The sequence below is a fragment of the Paralichthys olivaceus genome, chromosome 6, assembly GCF_024713975.1.
Source record: "Paralichthys olivaceus isolate ysfri-2021 chromosome 6, ASM2471397v2, whole genome shotgun sequence".
Taxonomy (NCBI): Eukaryota; Metazoa; Chordata; class Actinopteri; order Pleuronectiformes; family Paralichthyidae; genus Paralichthys; species Paralichthys olivaceus.
Genome location: NC_091098.1, coordinates 20,465,046 through 20,485,006, shown reverse-complemented (window position 1 = coordinate 20,485,006; position 19,961 = coordinate 20,465,046). Strand labels below are relative to the sequence as shown.

The 19,961-nt window shown below is 41.7% G+C and overlaps 3 protein-coding genes across 5 annotated transcripts; all 3 read left to right on the top strand.

Annotated features, from left to right (window-relative positions):
- The first annotated feature begins 218 nt into the window (after window positions 1-218).
- On the top strand, window positions 219-5,957 carry spo11 (SPO11 initiator of meiotic double stranded breaks). 2 transcript variants are annotated; one of them, XM_020096014.2, is made up of 13 exons: window positions 220-412; window positions 948-1,061; window positions 1,806-1,894; window positions 2,292-2,358; window positions 2,467-2,575; window positions 2,893-2,979; window positions 3,216-3,252; window positions 3,371-3,480; window positions 3,601-3,700; window positions 4,070-4,107; window positions 4,496-4,572; window positions 4,980-5,091; window positions 5,650-5,957. In XM_020096014.2, exons 1-13 carry the CDS (start codon window positions 291-293, stop codon window positions 5,767-5,769), a joined length of 1,182 nt encoding a protein of 393 aa, XP_019951573.2. In that variant the 5' UTR covers window positions 220-290; the 3' UTR covers window positions 5,770-5,957. The 2 variants fall into 2 exon arrangements, with proteins under 2 accessions (XP_069383485.1, XP_019951573.2); XM_069527384.1 differs by lacking the exon at window positions 1,806-1,894 and having other exon boundaries at window positions 219-412; window positions 2,507-2,575.
- Window positions 5,958-7,007: 1,050 nt separating this feature from the next.
- Window positions 7,008-11,721, top strand: LOC109635084 (5-aminolevulinate synthase, non-specific, mitochondrial-like). 2 transcript variants are annotated; one of them, XM_020095999.2, is made up of 11 exons: window positions 7,008-7,138; window positions 8,052-8,245; window positions 8,363-8,536; window positions 8,665-8,784; window positions 8,872-9,091; window positions 9,177-9,361; window positions 9,476-9,655; window positions 10,018-10,182; window positions 10,274-10,542; window positions 10,732-10,894; window positions 11,027-11,721. In XM_020095999.2, the coding sequence occupies exons 2-11, from the start codon at window positions 8,068-8,070 to the stop codon at window positions 11,185-11,187; spliced, it is 1,815 nt and encodes a 604-aa protein (XP_019951558.2). In that variant the 5' UTR covers window positions 7,008-7,138; window positions 8,052-8,067; the 3' UTR covers window positions 11,188-11,721. The 2 variants fall into 2 exon arrangements, with proteins under 2 accessions (XP_019951558.2, XP_019951557.2); XM_020095998.2 differs by lacking the exon at window positions 7,008-7,138 and adding an exon at window positions 7,672-7,806.
- A 2,568-nt stretch (window positions 11,722-14,289) lies between these two features.
- Window positions 14,290-18,470, top strand: LOC109635299 (dual specificity protein phosphatase 7-like). The gene is made up of 3 exons (XM_020096412.2): window positions 14,290-15,048; window positions 15,650-16,078; window positions 16,820-18,470. Exons 1-3 carry the CDS (start codon window positions 14,661-14,663, stop codon window positions 17,128-17,130), a joined length of 1,128 nt encoding a protein of 375 aa, XP_019951971.1. The 5' UTR covers window positions 14,290-14,660; the 3' UTR covers window positions 17,131-18,470.
- The last annotated feature ends 1,491 nt before the right edge of the window (window positions 18,471-19,961 follow it).

Sequence of the window (19,961 nt, the reverse complement as noted above, 5' to 3'; positions counted from 1 at the left end):
TATATATATACTGTATATACTAAAGTATATCAGTCATTCATCTTGATCTTTATTACTTTTTTTACGTGTTCAGCTGTTCATTATTATTATTAGAGTATATACAGTATATATATATATATATATATATATATATATATATATATATATATATATATATACTGTATAAATACAGTGGAAGTCTTCCGGTCTGATGTCAGCCAATCAAACAGCCAGGTCTGTGTCAGGTGACCAATGAAATCCTCGGGCGGGAACATCAGGCAGGTAGACAAGCTAACGGCTAACACACAGACATGATGGCTTCCTGGGCGGCGGAAGGTTTCGGTGAAATCGACAGACTCCGAGCTGAGCTGCTGAACGGTGTTGAAGTCGTGACGGACAGACAGCGCGAGGAGGAGGAGGAGGACATCAGCCAGTAAGTTCACATCCACCTCCTCTCTGCTCCACCTGCTACAGGAAGTGATGAACAACCAGCTGAAAGTCAACTTGCTAGCTTGTTTGCGGCCCGAACGCAAAACAACAGTGAAGACGCAGGTAACCAGTGACCCCGAGCTCAGTGAAGCTAGCTAACCTACACTTGACTATTATCATATTATATCAGCTTCATTACATGTTAACAATTACGGCTAGTTAGCTAGCTGTACATTCTGCACTAATAAGCCTGATATGTTGAACCAAATACAAATTTGGGTTTGTGTCTAATAAATCTTCAATGTATTTGTTGACGTCATATATCACACATGTGGTGGATGTACAAAAAATGGTTTTAATCCAAACACATTTAGGAGAGTGGTGATTAAAAATAAGATTAGCTATCGAACCCACCCGTCATTTTTAGCTATTTTCACAATACCTTGCAGCATTCGCAGCATTAAGCACTGTAATCAACATTTGCACTATTCATGCTTGTCATATATAATCTCATCCTCATTTTATCTTTTCATTTCCAGCAGGGAAATTTTGACCCGTATTGAAAACATCATCCTAGGAATAGTGACCAGTCTGTCCAAAGATGAGGCTCCTCTCCTGGCACTGCCCAACAGATCCAGCTGGGCCAACGTCAGGTACCTCGATGTAAAACATGCCACAGTGAGAAAAGTTATCCTCCCCCATCTTCAACACTTCATTTCACTCAGCAGATCTGTGGGATCAGTGTAAGCTGTCTGACCTTTAAAAGATAAACACCAGCAATTCATGTTGTGAAGAGAAATAAATAAACATTTACCTACATAGGTCATATTGTGGGAGGTCAGGCCACACAAGATGATCCAAGTACTGCTTAATTTACTTAAAGAATAAATACATACTTGAGCTCTGTCTGAATTTGTACAAAGCGTGTTTTAAGCACACTGCTTTGGCATTCAAAAACTTAAAACCTGCAACTTTGAAGTTAAAATAACTTCCTGAGCTCAAAAGATTACAGAGTGATAAGGAATTGAAAAGGACTGGTCTACACACACAAGCACGAGAGGCTTTAATGTGATGAGGCTGCAGAGACCTTATGTTTCGAACAAAGCGGACTGCCTGGTCTTGTTTGGATCAAACTTTGCGGCAGCTTAAAGCACATTCTGGCTTAGCCCTTTCAAATGTCAGAATCCCACAGAAGTTTTCACAGACAAATCAGGACAGTGAAGTATGGGGAGGTAGCCCTCAGGGTGTGGGGATTTATAGATGGCTTACAGGTGGGAGCAGGTTTTCAAAGCTGTAAAAGTAAATGTTGCTCACACAGCATGTGCAGATTTCTTGAATGGCCTCTCTTTCTTCCTTTGTTTGCCACTTAAACTTCCACACATCACCTCCCACTTAAGTTTTCACAGTGCCGTCGGGCTTCAAATGAGTTCAGGAAGTTCCATCAGCACCATTAGGAGCGACTGTCCTTCGTCTGTCACTAAATTTGGTGAGGAGACGCTCACACCTCACTTTTTTATTTTTCTCATTTTGCTTCGAATGTGACTTTGCTGTTCTTGACAACCGACATTCCTTTCAGTCAAAAAACATGTACAGTTTTACTGTACTTCACGTGGCCTTGGTTCGTATTGATTGTGAACATGTGCCTCAGCTGCACAAATGGCGTAAAAGTCAGACTTAGTTTAAGGTGACAAATTGGCAGAGACAGAGCATGTTGAAAGAGGCTTTTAAGGATTGGTTTACCACACGCATAGCCTAATTAAGAACAGAACATGTTTGGATTTTTTTTCCACTCCAGACCTTTTATTTGTGAAATAAGACCAGTAATACCAAGTATAGTGTTGAATATCTAGAAGAAAGTTAATTTTGTGTTTTCTGTTTTAAAGGACAAATTCTCAAGATTCTCTCTGTCATCTACAAACTTGTGCAGAGCAACTCGTACGCTACAAAAAGGTTATTTTCTTTGACCTCAAAGGCAAATTATATTCGCATCATTTCCAGTTTTTTCCTTGGTTATTGGTAAATGTGTTCTCCATAAAGATTTACCAATTGTTTCGACAGAGACATCTATTACAACAATACACAGCTGTTTGTTTCACAGACAACTGTCGACAGTATTGTTGATGATATCTCCTGCATGCTAAAGGTTCCTCGCAGATCTCTTCATGTGGTGAGTGTGCACTTAATACAAGTTAATGTGAGAAAGTTAATAATGGGACTGTGGTAGAAAACACACCACAGACATGAAAACCTCTAAGTTAACTTCCTGTCCATATGTTGTGGTATTATTAGTTCAGGTCCCACAGTTGAGTATAATCCCAAAAAATGATTTAATGATTTAATCATGTCGTTCTGCTTCATACATCAGGAAACACCTGAGGAAATGATTGATTGATTTATCGTTGAATTCAAAGAGTGAGTCTTAGATGTATGTATAATACTATATATACGGGTTTACGTGAGCATACATTTATTTAATGTCACCAGTTGGCCACGTCCAAGGGATTAATCTCAGGTGATCTGCGTTACATGGAGGAGGACGGCACAAGGATTGACTGCCACTCAAGCTCTGCTGTAAGTCCGATCAACAGACACCAACAGACATACTGACTGAAACGGTATTGATGGCACATAAGCAATATTTTGAATGAATCCTGATCACTTTTCATTGCAAAACATTTTTTTATATATAATCTAATCTTGGTGTCAACAACTCCAGAGCAGCAGCACCAAGGCATTAGACAGCAGTACATTTGAACAACAGACAGCTTTTACTTGTTGAACCAATCTTTATCTCTGTTTTGTTTTAGTCTGTTGCAGTTTCATCAAACATTGCTGGGATTAGAAGTATCCTTTACAAAGAGTTCTTGAGAGAAAAAATTCAACCAGTTTCTCCCCTTTTTGTCATTCATAAATACTTCTGGGAATATGTGTTGTAGCGTCTGTTTTCTTTGACAATGTTCAGATATTGTATCATCTGCAAAATTTGTCCTGATAGTTGAGAAGGATGCAACTTTCCAGAGACTCCTGGATGATGACTTCTGCACAAAGCTCTGTCCCTGCATCATAATCACAGTTAGATTCCATTGTTCTCACAATATTTTCTTTCTTTTTTTTTGTAAATATGACATCAATTTTAGTTTCTCCAAGCGAATCAGTGTTCTGTAAACATAGATGTGTTGTTTTGTGCGTCAGGGTAAAGGTGTGCCAGATGTGAACAGCAGGTTGATGGTGAGGAAGCTTTGGGACGCACTACACATCCCCACCTTTGCCTTGGTGGATGCTGACCCTCACGGTACTCATCAAACCAGTTTTGCCTCTCACACATACTTCACATATTTCCACACGTTTAACAACACTTGACTTTCTTTTCATCTCCACACACACACAGTAGGGTTGCATGTCCCACTAAGCCAGCAGATGTTAGCACCTGTCATATTGCCTAGTCTGGCTATTATTTCCGTTGGCGTGATCTTGTCCAGGTGGGATGACTCTGTTTCCATCAGTCTCAATACCTCTAACCCTCTTTCCATTGCATGGCGAGACACATATGTAATGCTTTACTTTGTTCTAAGCTCTGTTACACATCTTAGAGGATAATTGCTCTGGTATGTTGGTGATTGCAGAGTGTCTCTGTCTCTCCCTCTGCCTCTCATTTTCCCAGGCATTGAAATCATGTGTATCTACAAGTACGGATCAGTGGTGAGTCCCACCAATGCCAGTTATTCCTGAACTGTATATTATCCGATGTGGCCTGTTCAGTGTCTCTCTGTTAACAATATGTAATTATGCCCCTCTTTAAGTGGAAAAATGCACCAATCATCCATCTCAGAATTTTTAAACTGACGTGGTATGAGGTGAAAATGTTAAGTGATTGTGTGGCAGTGTCTTTGTTGATCTCTGTGATGTTTGTGTAATCACCCTCATGTTCATTTCCTTCATTGTGAACATGTGCTGTGTATAACTACATTATAGGGGTACGTTGTTGATTATGTGTGTTTATTGGAGATATCCTGTGAGTATGTGTGCATGTTGTGTCACTGTATGTGACTGGGTGTGTGTGTTTGTGTGTGCATGGGTTTTTCCACAGGCCATGTCGTTTGAGGCCCACAGTCTGACCGTCCCCAGCGTTATGTGGCTAGGCCTCCTCCCCTCTGACCTCCAGAGGTTTGGACTCAACATTCGCTACTTCCTACTTCCTCCTCCTGCCTCTAATTGGGATTATATTCTGGGGACATTTAGATTGTTTGTTTTGGTTTCTGTTGCCGTCGCCTTTTTTTCCTTTTAAGCAACTGCATCTGAGAGTATATTGAGTTTTAAGTATATGTCCTCTTGTACAAATTTAGGCCAAAAGGGCTTTTTGACATACATTTAATTGCAGTCTGTACAGTTCTTCCTCTTATGTTTCCCACTAAACATATATATATATAATAACTCCTCAATGAGAGTCCATTGAAAATGAGAGGAAACGTGCTGTCGGAACAACATCCATCAACAGTGCTGCATTCTGCCTGCTGTCACTTTCAGGAAATGAATTTGGTCATGTGCAGTAAAGTCAACATTTCATTCTTCAGGTTGCAGGTTCCTGAGGATGCCCTGATCCCACTCACCAAGAGAGATGAAAGCAAACTCGGTAGTCTTCTTAAAAGGCCGTACTTGAGCAGCCAACCAGACTGGCAAAGAGAGGTGAGCGAGGGGTAAAGTGCATAGGAATTAGTGTTTGAGAGCCTGATAGTGTGTGTGATGAGGTAAAGGAACTCAAACATGTAGATTTCAGTGGTGCCTCAGTCACAAGATTGAAAGTTTCAGCATTATTTTTTATTTCCATCTCAAAAGTACTTCCTTTGTCACTTTTTTAGATTTTCCCTCAGGAGCACAAAAAGACTTATTTGGATTATGAGTCACAATGTGACTGTAAAAATGGGGGAAAGGAATAATGGTGTGATTGTTAACTTTGCCCAGCCTTCCTCTACCACACTCACCTTTTGACCTGTTTGATGAAAAGTTAGTATAAAGCTTCCTGCTCCATTTTCGAAAGAAATAACAGTTCCTGCTGGTAGTTTACACAGTTTTAACATTTTGCTTGTGTGACACACAGCAGAGGAATGTGTGTGAGAGGACTCTTAGCTCTCGGGTACGGACGACACAGAATAGCCACTCTGTTTGGGAGGCTGATGATTTATGCTTGTTTGCACGGTTTCCTCTTGCATGCCCTGTAAAACAGCGTGTTTGCTCTTGTTGTAGATGGAACTGATGCAACAGACTAAGGTCAAGGCTGAAATACAGTCCCTGGCAACCATAGCTCCTGATTTCCTCACCAGCATCTACCTGCCCAACAAGCTGCATTACGGAGGCTGGATATGAGTGCAATGCCGACACCTAGAGGAGGAGAAAGTGAAGAGCTGAAGTAGGTTGGATAACTAAAGAAAGATCTAACCTTTTCAGAACAATAAATACTCATCTGTGTTTGTTAGGTTTGTAATGTGTGAATATCTATCAGTGAGTGTGATTGTTTATTTTATTGTTCATTAAAACCCCTGCAAACCCATTAATCAGTCATAGTATGGTTTTGGTCTTTATGTTCTTGTTGGCCTTGAGTATATTCACAAGTTATTCGGACGAACAAAGAAACATTGCCAATCAGTTTCATGACTTTACACATTTCAGCATTTTTCTTCATGCTTTTCAACTACTGACCAACACAGTGCATGCTGGTGCAAAGTCCACAAGTGACCACATGAGGATAATGATTTTGTGACGTGGAACTGTGACATCCCTATGGCTTTGTATTAATGAATGTATAATAATTTAAGCTGCTCATCTGTATATTCTCAGTTCAGTCTGCATTAAATGGGAGAATAGAGCAGTGTTGTCAGGTAAGGAAGAGGAAAAATCTCTTGATGTTGGTAAATCATCAAAGAAACAGCTGGGATCAAATAATTAGTATGTTGGTAATATTTAATATTGAAGATTAGTAAATGTCTTGTGATGAGCACATTTCAGTTATTCCAGGTCTCATGCTCCACCACAGCCACTTTCAATGTTATATTACAATTTAATTTTTTTAATGACAGTCAACTAGGTTTTTTTACAGACAGACTAATTATTTTAATAAAGTTGTGCTGTATGGAACCACGAGACAAAAGAGAGAAGGGAATCCTAAAAACAAAATGTAGATTTGACTCATTGCCCAGCATCAATGGTTTTAATAATTAAACATTAAAAAATATATGCTCACATTGTAATATGTATAAAACCTGCATTCAAACAATTCTCAATAAGCTCAATTTTTTTCTTTTGGGATTTTTTACGATCAGTCACTTGAAATGGAAAAAGGCAAAGAACCTCAAATTTGAACTGGAGTACTGCGCCTTAGTAAATACTCCACCTCTGGTTTCACTCATGTTGACATTGTAAATAGTGTCTCGTGGGCTGAAGGGACGAATAACTTTAATTATATGGACAAAAAAAACGTAGCTGTTGGGTTTTCAGTCACATCAGATCATGTATGTTGCTCAGTTTAATACACGCAGAGTGCTTCCTGTTGGACGAGACGATCTTTGGTAATGTAATTCTATGACAGTCGGTGGGCGTGGCTTAGAGCTTGCGCAACATGCTCCTGCAACGTCATCAGAGTGACCGAGGTGCTGTCATTTCACCGACTGGACTTTTACCAAAGAGAGAAGAAGAAGAAGAGAGAGACACAGCTTCACTTCATATCTTCATCACTCAGGTTAGTTCATATAAGAACTGAGGGTAACGGTGTTGGCAGGTCACGTGGTTCACCCTGCTCTTCATCAGATTTGATGTGAGTCCATGTGCAGATGTTGTGGTGTAACTTTAAGTCTTCAGATGTTCTAGAATCAGTTCTGACTAAAAATCCTGAAAAGAACTTATGAGCAGCTGGATACAGATGTTTACAGGTTTTTAATATATTGATAACATTGTCAACGTGGATTCTTTTTTTATTTTTTGGGTCAAGGTCAGTAAGTATCTGGTAACTTTGACAGCACAAAGGAGATTGTATTTTATAGTACCTACCATTAAATTAGACTTTAATTGAGACCCAGCCCCTGTTTGGTAACATGTGAGACCAGGTGGGCTCCGTTTGTTCAGTTCATGACTTTGTTTCATCACAAGCAGCCGGATGCCTCCTCTCCTCTGTCTTAGGTAAGACAGTTGCAGTAGTGAGACCACTCCTTCAGAGGGGATGCCTCCCCCTTCTCCCCTTTTCTGCTTGTCAGGGACAGCTGACTACAGAGCAGAGTGAAAAGGAGCATTCTGGGCATTAAACAGAACATCTTCTCTGGTCTCTCACTGGTCATAGATTAGTGTGGATTCAGTCATGTTTCGCAAGACCTTCATGATCTGTTACATCAAGGTGGACTGGGATGTGTTCAGGTAAAATGAAACCGGTGGCAACTGAGAGGGCGGAAGATAAAAGCAACGTTTAAGTGGATCAGGTTTAGTGGAAAGAATTCTGAGATGCTACGTCAGTCAGACGTTGGCAGGTGCAGGCTGTATTTAAATATCTGAACTTAACAGAATATAACCAGTGTCCTGTCCATTCTTCTTGCCTAGAAAATTCACAGGAAAACTGTTGTGATACATGTTTTAATAATTCCCATATTCTCCTTCTCATTTAGGTCGAGAGTGTCTCACATGGACGCAGTGATCCGCCGGTGCCCTTTCCTCACCACTGTTCCCAGTGTCTTCCTGCAGCTGGCTGGGAAGTCATCGCTGGTGAACTATGCACAAAAGTGCCCCGTGATGATGGACCTGGCCTCCAGAGCTCTGTCCTCTATGGCCTCTGTGTCCAAACACACTTCAACAAATGACGGTCAGTCGTAACAAACGAATGAATGCGCCCTGTTGTATGTCAATATTGTTAGCTCAATACAATTAATGCACAGGATCTAATCTTGTTATAATTTCTAAATGTTCTTGTATTCTGTAGCTCAAAAGCATGAAGCATTGCCTCCAGGACACACTACGCCACCTGCTGGCCAGGCTGTAGGCTCTAAATGCCCTTTCTTGGCTGCAGAGATGGTGCAGAAACACAACAGGGTAGTTAGGGAGGCCAGCATGGAGCTGCAGGAGGACGTCCAGCAGATGCAATCTTTCTGCACAGGTAAGTGGTCACATAGCCACACCTGGAATTGGATACCCCGACAGTTGGTTGTGTAAATCATGAAAGTTTAATATAAATAAATACCATGCATTGATTTATAGATTATTAACAGCTCGTTTCTTGATCAGGGAAAAAGAACATGGATTTATCAGTTGTGGATCTCATCGAGGCAGACAAGTCAAACATGGAGGCACCAAAAACTCTTTTTAAACCAGTGTCTCACCTGTTAAAGGATAATCTGCCTGAAGGTAAATCATGTTCTTCCCTCTGAGCTTTAGTTCACTGTATGAGTTGTTTTTGTGAATCTTATGAACCCTCTCGTTTTCCTCCATCAGCTGTCACATACCAGTATGACAGGTTTTTTGAAGAGAAGATTGAAAGCAAGAAGACGGATCACACGTACAGGGTTTTTAAGACTGTGAACAGACGCGCCTCTTCATTCCCGATGGCAGACGACTACTCGGAGTCTTTTCATGCAAAGAGAGACGTGTCTGTGTGGTGCAGCAACGACTACCTCGGCATGAGCCGTCACCCCACAGTCACCCAGACTATAGTGTGAGTAGGCAAGCAGATCATCCATAACTGATTTTTTTTCGCAAAATATAAAAGTTAACTCTTTCAATTTTTTTTCTCCTTGAAGCAAGACAGTTCAAAAGCATGGTGCTGGTGCAGGAGGCACACGAAACATTTCAGGGACAAGTAAATTTCATGTGGAGCTTGAACAGGAGCTGGCTGACCTGCACAACAAGGACGCTGCACTGCTCTTCACCTCCTGCTTTGTAGCCAATGACTCCACGTTGTTTACTCTGGCAAAAATGCTACCAGGTACTTTATATGAAGCTTGGAAATATCATAATGTAGAAAATGGTGTATTTGATTTAGACAGAAACGTATAGGAGGTAATTCAGGGTTAATATTTTCTTGTGTTTTCTCCTTTAGGTTGTGAAATCTACTCTGACGCAGGCAACCATGCCTCGATGATTCAGGGTATAAGAAACAGTGGGGTCAAGAAGTTTGTCTTCCGTCACAATGACGTCAGCCACTTACAGGAGATGCTCGAGAAATCTGATGCCTCAACTCCAAAGATTGTTGCCTTTGAGACGGTGCACTCAATGGACGGTGAGGCCACTGAAATGTCAGACTTATCTGATGTATATGTATTCTTATGCTTCAAAAGGAAATTGGGGACAGGGGATACAGGATTTTGTTTCCTCATTCAGTTTTAAGTGATTTACATTTTATATTGTACAAGTTATGCAAAGAAAAATGAATTAAAACTAAATATTTAACAGAAACAAGTTAACAGAAACAAACTCTTTCAAAGCAGAGAGATTAAAAAGCATTTCTTATTTTCATTCAAGTTTCACATCATGAAAATAAACATAGTGTAATAAGCACTTTGTAACCTCATTTAAATAGGTGCTATAGAAATAAAGTTATTATTATTATTATTATTATAATAAACCATGTGCTCTTCACAGGGGCTGTGTGCCCACTTAAAGAAATGTGTGACATTGCCCACAAGTATGGTGCTCTGACCTTCGTGGATGAAGTTCACGCTGTGGGCTTGTATGGGCCCAGAGGAGGAGGCATCGGGGACAGAGACAGAGTCATGCACAAGATGGACATCATCTCTGGTACCCTCGGTAAGTGAAAGCCTCTCTAACGATGGGAATTACTTCACACTCAGTCAGTCACAAACATGCTTCTCTGACCTGCTTTGGGTTTCATTTCCAGGCAAAGCATACGGCTGTGTGGGTGGTTACATTGCCAGCACCAGTGCTCTGGTGGACGCAGTACGCTCCTACGCTGCAGGCTTCATCTTCACCACTTCTCTGCCTCCCATGCTGCTCGCAGGGGCGAAGGAATCCATCAAGATCCTGAAAAGTGAAGAAGGCCAGGTGCTCAGGAGGAAACACCAGAGGAGCGTCAAGCTTCTCCGACAGATGCTGATGGACTCAGGCCTTCCGGTTGTCCACTGTCCAAGCCACATCATCCCTGTCCGGGTGAGTACACTTTGCTGAAACAAATAGAGTCTAATATAATACATGCAATACAATGAATCATTGCAAAGGTGTAAGTTATAACTTTAGATCTAAAGCAAGTCCAGTTGTCTTTGACTGACGCAAAAAGAAGAGCTTCTCCAATCACCAAGTCAAATGTGAATCTGACATATCGTATATTCTGTTCGGCAGGTTGCAGATGCAGAGAAGAACACTGAGATCTGTGACATCATGATGTCTCGCTACAACATCTACGTCCAGGCAATCAACTACCCCACCGTGGCTAAAGGAGAGGAGCTGCTGCGCATCGCCCCCACACCACACCACACCCCACAGATGATGTACCACTTTGTTGGTATGCCTACTATACTACACAGTATTCTGAATATGACCATTAGAACTTTGACTCATTTATACACACTTTAACACCCATATTAATGATACGGTTTGTGACCTCACCTGTTTGTTTTGTGCTCGGTCTCCACAGACCAGCTGACGAAGACGTGGACCGAGGTGGGTTTGGAGCTGAGGCCGCACTCGTCAGCAGAGTGTAACTTCTGCCAGCAGCCTCTTCACTTCGAGCTGATGAGCGAGAGGGAGAAGTCCTACTTCACAGGCCTCAGTCACATGATATCAGCTGTGGCCTGATGTCAAGTAAAACTCTAAATCCTAGATGTATTCAAGCTATTTATTTTATTTAAATGAAATACATCACCACATATAAAATGTGCAGTGGCCAATAACATTTTGTGGCTAAAGTGGTCATTTACTCTTTTGTTTTAAATTTGAAAGGTTGTTTTATACATACATTTATTTTACTTTATTTTGTGGTTTTCACTTTATATATATATACAGGACTACGTTTCAAAGCAGGTTGAAGGTTAATTAGCATTGTTTTTGTAGCAGAGGTAATCATGGGTTCTTACTGTAAATTGTGTTTTATCTTATTTTCTTAATGCATCCAGTGAGAAAATGGGACAATAAAGCTCTGATATCATACCCTGTCACATCTATACATATATATAAATATATATACTCCCGTTAAACATCTTACGAAATGTATATATAAGGTTTGGGTGGGTTAGTCGTATCTGAATAATCTATCGGAACATTTCACTTTACAAAAAAATGCTAATAAAAAGTGCCTCACAAAAATAAAAATATTTAAGACCCCAAAATAAATGTCCTGCAGTCTTACACATTACACATCAAACTTTAATGAATGGATTTACTTTAAAAAAAAGTTTTTATGGGATCAAATCCCTCATTCCTCCATGAAATTCAAGTAATGACATTCTTGGTTTTTGCCACATGGCGGCATCCTGGTTCTCCCGTTTACAACTGCGAGGCAGTGACGTCAGACACCTCCTCCCTTTGCAGATGACTCATAGCTGGTGCAGCAGCGTTCACCATGAACCACTAGATGGTATCAGCACAGGACAGGATATTGAGTTTCCTATCCAGATAACATGGGAGATCACTGTGGTTTTAATAAAAGGCTGCATATACACGTCCATCCGCCTCGGAGCATGTGACAGTGGAGAAGACGTGCAGAATCAGATGTAATGGAGAATTTTAAATCAACTGAACTATCAGATTTATCTGCCAATAATGCAGCAACCTGGTTATTTCATGTAGTTTTTCATATGAGATAGTGTCAACATCATTATTGAGTTGATATTTCTATCCTAGTGGCCTATCATTGTTATTTTTGAAGAGAATTAGCTCAATTGGAGAAAAAATCTCTTTACTCCCACACCCATAGAAACATCAATGGGGAGGAAGCTCTCCTCCCATTTGTCTCATCTCTGAATGCTTCCCGCCGTACATCTGCACATGACAGGAGTGTGTTTGCACGCCGGTTATGCGTGAAAGCCCTCGAAGCAGCACTTGACACGCAAGAACCTGAGATTCTGCAAAACCAGAGACCTTCCCCCTCTTCCCTCTGACAGAATTAGCATGAGCTTGTGTTTTGAGCACATTACATAACATGTCAAACGTTGGTGGAAGTGGAGCAGTCAGGTGACCGCCACTGTCCTCCAGCTGCAGCTCCAGCAAACTCAGAACATCAAGCTTTGATGTTCTGAGTTTTTAACACTCTTGCTCCATGTTGGGTTTATTTAGGGGATTTAAATAGGGGGTGTTGGGAGGAAATGCTCCTCTGTGTGTTGCTTGACCTCATGAAAATATCACCCATCATTTCCCTCATCCATCACTGTCCTTTGTAGATGCAGGCCGCTAATTCTCTTCTTTCAGGTCTGAAGGCAGGTGCAACACCTCTGGACTTCCTGGAGGGGATTCCAACTGCAGCAGCTATCATATGGGTATGAGGCTTGTGTGTGTGTGTGTGTTTAAACTGCTGACATTATGTAGTGGCTGGCTGTTGGAGGCAGGTGCTGAAATGGTGCTGTGGTTTGCTGCAGCAATGATATGGTGTGTGTTGTTGTGGGTCTGATCATGGTTGAGAGCATTTGTGTGTGTGTGTGTGAGCGCAGGTTTAGCTCTTTTCCTCATTCTGTGTTAATCCTGATGCTCTGCACATCTGTGTCTCCCCCGCTCACGTGTGCAGACAGATGAGCTGCATAGCTGGATTCCCACTGCACGCATCCCTCCCTCCCTCTCTCTTCCTCTCTAATCCACTCTCATTCATCTTTCTCTTGCATTATCAGACTTACCAGTTGTGAACAGTGGCAATGTTTGTGGTTACTTTCTTACAAAAACACATGCCTGCACTGCACCATGCTTACAAATTTCCTGTTGCAGCCACTGTGTAACATCTCAAGATGGAAACAAGACTTTCATTGACTCACTTCACCTCAGATTTGGGGAAGGAAGCTGTTTCAGTGGTGTAACAAAACTGATAATGAATATTATCATGATGACAAATGAAGAAATACCTTAGTTCGGAAATCTGCTGCTCTTCCACAGCCAAATGCCCCTTTGTCAGTGTCCGTGTTCTGAATAGAAGCTGTGAAGTTATCTAAAGAAGATTGTTATTGTAATCTTATGTAATAATCTAATCTGTTGTATTATGGTTTTGGGGAATTCTATAGTAGTAGACCAGTAATGTTCTATGTGGTAATTACCTTCCTTATGTATAGTTACTGTGTCATAGACTTTAAAAAAGGGTTCTCAGTTAAAGTAGAATAGTTCACCAACTTCAAACAATAGTGAAGCTGAAAAAACACAAATTACTTAAAATTGTTTTTTCTAAAGTTATGTTAAATTAACACAATTGCTAACCTTATTTTGAAAAAAATGTGTGTTAAAATTTTTTTATTTTCTAAATCGGTATATTGTTCATTATTAAATTGTAGTTGGTCAATTTTAAGTGAAAGTTTAATATAAATATTGTTTTTGTTATTATTATTATTCATGAATTAGACAGTTACAACAATCAATACAAGTTTACAAAGATATTAAAAATGCAAAAAAAGATGTGCATGTATGTTGACATTTTACAAAAAATATACTAGATATACTAATACTAGATTATTACTCTTATTATTTGATATATTTTATTGTCACATTTGTCGAAAAGGTATTCAAATGCACTTTTGTGCAGGATTGTACCGGAGTTTGGGAATTTTCAGTTCCCAAAAATCTGTATTGGTCCGACACAAGAAGTTAGTTGTGAATAATAGATTAAGTGGTGGTTTCCAGAAAGATCCCAGTGGAACCAGCTCGTAGAAAAACTTAGTGATATTTCTGCTATGACTTTAAATCATAAGGAACAAACTCCTCCCTCTTGAGTTGCTCTACTGTCAACTAAGAGGAGAAAACCTCCCCGTGCACAGGAATGGTAAAAGTAGAGAGTGCATGGAGGACCGTGGTTAGATGTGGAGCTGTGGAAGTTGATGAAGAGATCATTTGGCTGTAAAACATTTCACATTTCAACATGTCTGGGTGTAAATAGGTCTGTGCTGGCCTCGAGGCAGGTCAAACTCACTCACTGATGGAAACAGAGGAGAGGGAAACGGGGAAATCTCTTCGCTCGGGCAGAAGCGCCATGCGCCGGCGGGGCAGCGTCTGAACGCTTCTCCCGTTTCTCTCCTCTGTTCTCCGGCTGAGATGAGGCGTCTGGTCGGGCGGTGGATCATGAAGGAAGTGGCGCGTTTGGCATGAAACCCGAGTCCGACATGTCTAACGCGACGCCGAGCAAAAGCGTGGAATGGCTGCAAGTGGAGTTGGAGTCCGGGGGCACTTCCCTGCTGCTGCTGGACTGTCGCTCACACGAGCTGTACGAGTCGTCCCACATAGAGAGCGCCGTCAACCTGGCCATCCCGGGGCTCATGCTCCGCAGGTTCAGGAAGGGCAACATCCCCATCCGGACCATCATCCCCAGCCACGAGGACAAGGAGAAGTTCATGCGGCGGTGTAAGACGGACACGGTGGTGCTGTACGACGAGGGCGCACTGGGGTGGCAGGACAGCGGCGCGCCAACGTCGGTGCTGGGGCTGCTTCTCCAGAAACTCTGGGAGGACGGATGCAAAGCGTTTTATCTGGAAGGTAAATAGCGTGAATGTCGAGTTAACCCACTGGAACTACGTAGTTATAGGTTCGCGTGCGTGTGAGTAAGTAAGTAAGTTGTGTCTGTGAAGAAGTTTCCAACGTGACAACGAACATTCTTGTTTTGGCGCAGAAGAAGTGAAACGGTGTGTTTTTAAAAAAGGAAACGACAGGATCGTGTTTCTGTCAGATTGTATTTGAACTTTCACATCGACAGTGTAACTTTGTCGCGTCCTCGTGTTACTAACGAAGTCACTTCTGCGCCAACTTCCATCCTGTGATGCGGAGTTTTTTTTGCGGATGTTTGAAAAGTTTGCGAGCAGCGCGTCCCAATGTGTCACTGAGATTCTCAATTAAAATTCCAAAATGGCCGCGCCATGTTTTGCTCCAGCAGGAACAGGCATGCATTTCATGAATGGTCTGTGTTGGGAGGCGCTTCAGCCTCTTCCAGCTTTTTTTTTTTTTATACAGCCCAACTGTATTTTAATTGATGCCATGATAAAAACTAATTCTGAAATAGAAGAGGTGAGACATTTATAAAACAAATAATAATCTGAACATCTTGATGTGACTTTGTTTCTGTTGTGTTTTCTCTCTCCAGGTGGATTCGTGAAGTTCCACACTGAGTACCCAGAACACTGTGAGACCCTCCTCGACAGCTCCTGTCCGAGCTCCTCTCCCCCGCTCTCCGTCCTCGGGTTTGGGAATCTCCGGATCAGCTCGGATTGCTCCGATGGGGAGTCCGATCGAGAGCCGAGCAGCGCCACGGAGTCCGAGGAGAGCCCCATCCCCAGCAATCAGCCGGCCTTCCCCGTCCAGATCCTACCCTACCTTTACCTGGGCTGCGCCAAAGACTCCACCAACCTAGACGTGCTGGGCCAGTACAATATCAAGTACATCCTGAACGTCACACCCAATCTTCCCAACATGTTTGAGCATGACGGCCACTTCAGGTACAAGCAGATTCCCATTTCGGACCACTGGAGTCAGAACCTGTCGCAGTTCTTCCCAGAGGCCATTTCTTTTATAGGTGAGTGGGTCAACAACTGACTTTGTTTGGATTTAAAACTTCCAGACATGTGCACACACTCATACTTTACAGAATAGAAATGTAATGTAATTGTGTTTAATTCTAATATAATTATCATTACTTCTGAATGATAATCAACTGCTTACCTTGTTTGTGAATGTGGTACAGATGGAATTTTTTTTTATTATTTCCATAACCAAATTGTGGTTTATACAGCAGCATGTAATAAACACTCCTTCCATATCTACCCAGTTAGCGTGAGAACACTATGTTTCAATTTCACATTTGATTCGCTGCTGCTCGCCGTGGCTGCACCTGAAGCCGCAGCATTTCATGTGTTTGTTGTGTTGTGTGTCACGAACAAGCCTCAGTGTAGAATGAGGAAGGAAGTGCTGTTTCCACTCTGGGTTTGTGTTAGATTGCTGAATCATGCCACAAGCTTGTATGTGAAAGTGTCTTGGCTCCGGTTGTGTTTTGGCTGTTGTTGTCAGTTGTTTGTCTGTAACTTACAGAATATTAGCCCCATGTTTTCTAGAGTAAATCTTGTGGTGCCATTTTTTTTTTACTTCTGCTCACTAAGGGCCAGAATCACATTGGTACCTGTTAATAACCCTTAAATAACAAAGTACTGGATGATATTTATCAATGAAGATATTATTTACAACAATTTATAAAACTGCGTGTTTACTTTACTTGAGTCTTCATCCTCTGAGTGACCTTAGTTTTCCTCTCATCTCACAGACGAGGCTCGATCCAAGCAATGTGGCATCCTGGTCCACTGCTTGGCCGGCATCAGTCGCTCGGTCACGGTCACCGTGGCGTACCTGATGCAGAGACTAAACCTTTCCCTCAACGACGCCTATGACTTTGTCAAGAGGAAGAAGTCCAACATTTCCCCAAACTTCAACTTCATGGGCCAGCTCCTGGACTTTGAGAGGACGCTGGGGCTGCACATTCCCTGTGATAACCGCTCTACCAGCGAGGAGCAGCTCTTCTTCACCACGCCGACCAATCACAACGTCTTCCAACTTGACACGCTGGAGTCGACATGAGGATTGGTTGGACTGGGTTTTTTTCTTTCTCGTTTCCTGTGGCGTCTCTGAGGTTTTCTGAGCCTGTGAGAGACGCCTGACTAGCTGACACAGGCAGAACATCAGTTACGCTATTTCTGCACCAAAATGAACTCCGTTGATTTGTTAAAGGAACAGTGCCTGTTTGCAGAGAACACGCTCCATTAGATCACGTCTCGATGCCTTAATATCTAACTAAAGGATGGATTTTGTTACCCACCACACATGGCATTACCAAATGGCCATGCACAGCCATGATAGCAGGACATTTCATAACCTCTCTATTACATCTAGGATTGTTGTTTGACTGTTACTTGTTATTCACCAGCTGTATATTGGATGTTAATGTATTTCTTTGCATTAGTCATGATTATTGCCTTGATGTTGTCAAAGGAGTCTTTTGCCAATCCGAATGTTCTTTGTGGACCAATTGAAGTGTTTTGATGGTACTCTCACAGAGGAAAATAAGCTACTACAGTGATCCGGCCTTGAATTCTCATCCAGTTGTTCTTGTGATGACTGCAGCAGCAGAATGGAGTGACCGCTGAAAGCAGTATTTCTTGTGCTTTTAGTCAGAAGACCTTAACTAATATCTGGTAAACATCAGGGTGTTAGATAAGTGGTCACGAGTTGCAAAATATCAAAATGAAATCTTGTTACTCTTCAGAAACCCTCCTTTACATTCCACTGCTTATTATTTGCGTGTGATTATGTTCTACCCAGGAGCATGTTTTGTAACCCTGTTTCCTGTTATTGTCGAGGCCTTGACCATACTTTAACATGAAATTGGATGTGGAGGTATACCGAGTAGGAGCACTTTCTGCCACAATTGACAGAAACAAATGTAATCAGCGTATAAAGGATTGGATGTCCACCTTATTTTTTACTCCGACAGTCTTCAGCCTGCAGCTACTTCTTTCCGTGGCACAGTAATGTTAAGGGAAACATGATGTGTAATTAGCTGTTCTCTATTGCCAGTCTCGTCTCCGAACAAATGAGTGAGCTTGATGTATGAGAGGGAATGAAAGGAAATGAGTTTGACTAATGTGTTCTTACCTCACCGAGAGACGTTTTCAGGGATTTTTATACAAGGCATCTGTAATTCGTCATGGCCTCTTAAAAGTGCATCCAAGGGCTGTTTTGTTTGCTATGTTTGTAAAGTTGTACATAAAATGCGGTCGTCATAGGGACACTTTCTCAAAATCACGAAGAATGTGAAAGTGATCCTATTTTGGCCCTTATGTATAGTGTATGTAAAACTAAATGTCCAAGACATTCTGTACAAGTTTATACAACAAATATATTGTATATTTTTACTTGAATGTCTTTTGTTGGTCTTTGTTTACAGGCTTTTACGGAAAGTTGGTAGCATGCTTTCATGAAAACCAAACAGAAGTGGTCGTGTGGTTAAGTGAGGAGTCGGAGCGCTGCGAGCGGTGGCTCTCTGCGTCCAGTCCCAAGGCTGTAGGTGTGGTCAGATGGCTTATTTTCTGTCCGCTGTGACGCTCGGCTTTCTGTGTCCCACAGGCTTTTTGACACAAAGACAAGTGACAGGACCAGATCTGTGAAAACCACAGCGCAGCTGCACCCACACACAGTCACTCAAACGGCGCTCAAAGGAAAAGGGAAGGTGACACAGCATGCGCTCCACCACAGATGCGACGTTTCCGACAACTCGCGCCTTCGAGTCAGGGAGTGACCAGATCTAATAACACCATTGCATGATAGTCATTTCAAGTGTCAGAGTTACACATCTTTTCTGTTAATATGATTGTAAGGTTTATTAGAAAAAAGTGCAATATCTTACAAATGAATTTGTTGTTTAAAAATAGGAAATTAAACTTTTTTAGTATCTCAACATTCAACAGGATTCTCATGATACACAGAAGAGGAAGAATATACACAATAATAATAATTAATTTAAGCTAATTTCTTAAAAAGTAATGTAGAGTATGTTGCAAAACATAACAAACTACATTCAGGTGATCATAAGGTGAATCAGAATGGGTACGTATGTTATCGCTAGTGGCAGAAATCACTGGCCTTCTCACCCAGCGATTAGACTACACAGTGAATATTTCGAAATGTGTTGAGTTTCTCTGGCTGGAAGATAATGTTCTCCCTCTCTGTGCTTTCTCAGCCTCATGTTTCATTCCAATGCCCTGAGTGTTCTGATTGGTTCGGCATTGTTTCTGTTTTGTCTGGGAGATTTATTCGTGTGTTCTGCAACCAGATGACAGAAAGATGATGCAGTGAATTCCCTTCCCTGAACAAATTATCTCGTGAACCGAAGCCAAGCTGTCTTAAATCAGGAAGAAAATAGGTGGGGGTGGAAATGTTCTGTAGCTGATCTGCGCTGCAGTAACTGTCAGTCTGTGGGATTTAATGACTGAAATTCTGAACTATCATATGGTTTTAAGCTCCAGCTCCTGGGCTGAGGTGACTTGAGAAACTAAAATCTTCAACTTTCACAGCAGTGCATGAAGGGACTTGCCTAGCAACACCTCGCCGATGTGATAATTGAGGCTGTTGAGTGATGGGTCTTCTGGCATGACTGAACCTGGCTGGCCACATACCTGCAGGGTAAAGCCTGTGATTAGGTCTGAAAAGACACCCACGATAAGGCAGAGGCAATGGTTAGCTGCACTGCTTGACAGATGGAGATTGGAGCCCTGGGGATGATGGAAGTGGGAACCATTAATCAGGGAGGTCTTATCTGCAACTGGAACCGTACACAGGATGTCGCCGGTACTGTGCGAGAGCATTAAGTAATGATTTATATATTTGCACGCCTTCAAATACCAGTTTTTATT

What these genes read in the sequence shown, in the direction of transcription:
- LOC109635084 (XM_020095998.2), top strand. Translation starts at nt 7,751, where the DNA reads ATGTTTCGCAAGACCTTCATGATCTGTTACATCAAGGTGGACTGGGAT. An exon ending in ACACACTTCAACAAATGACG is followed by an intron (nt 8,246 to 8,362) that starts GTCAGTCGTAAC and finishes TGTATTCTGTAG; the next exon opens with CTCAAAAGCATGAAGCATTG. An exon ending in ACAGTCACCCAGACTATAGT is followed by an intron (nt 9,092 to 9,176) that starts GTGAGTAGGCAA and finishes TTCTCCTTGAAG; the next exon opens with CAAGACAGTTCAAAAGCATG.
- LOC109635299 (XM_020096412.2), top strand. Translation starts at nt 14,661, where the DNA reads ATGAAACCCGAGTCCGACATGTCTAACGCGACGCCGAGCAAAAGCGTG. An exon ending in CAAAGCGTTTTATCTGGAAG is followed by an intron (nt 15,049 to 15,649) that starts GTAAATAGCGTG and finishes TTCTCTCTCCAG; the next exon opens with GTGGATTCGTGAAGTTCCAC. An exon ending in AGAGGCCATTTCTTTTATAG is followed by an intron (nt 16,079 to 16,819) that starts GTGAGTGGGTCA and finishes CTCATCTCACAG; the next exon opens with ACGAGGCTCGATCCAAGCAA.
- spo11 (XM_020096014.2), top strand. Translation starts at nt 291, where the DNA reads ATGATGGCTTCCTGGGCGGCGGAAGGTTTCGGTGAAATCGACAGACTC. An exon ending in GAGGAGGAGGACATCAGCCA is followed by an intron (nt 413 to 947) that starts GTAAGTTCACAT and finishes TTTCATTTCCAG; the next exon opens with CAGGGAAATTTTGACCCGTA. An exon ending in GTCCCTGCATCATAATCACA is followed by an intron (nt 3,481 to 3,600) that starts GTTAGATTCCAT and finishes TTTGTGCGTCAG; the next exon opens with GGTAAAGGTGTGCCAGATGT.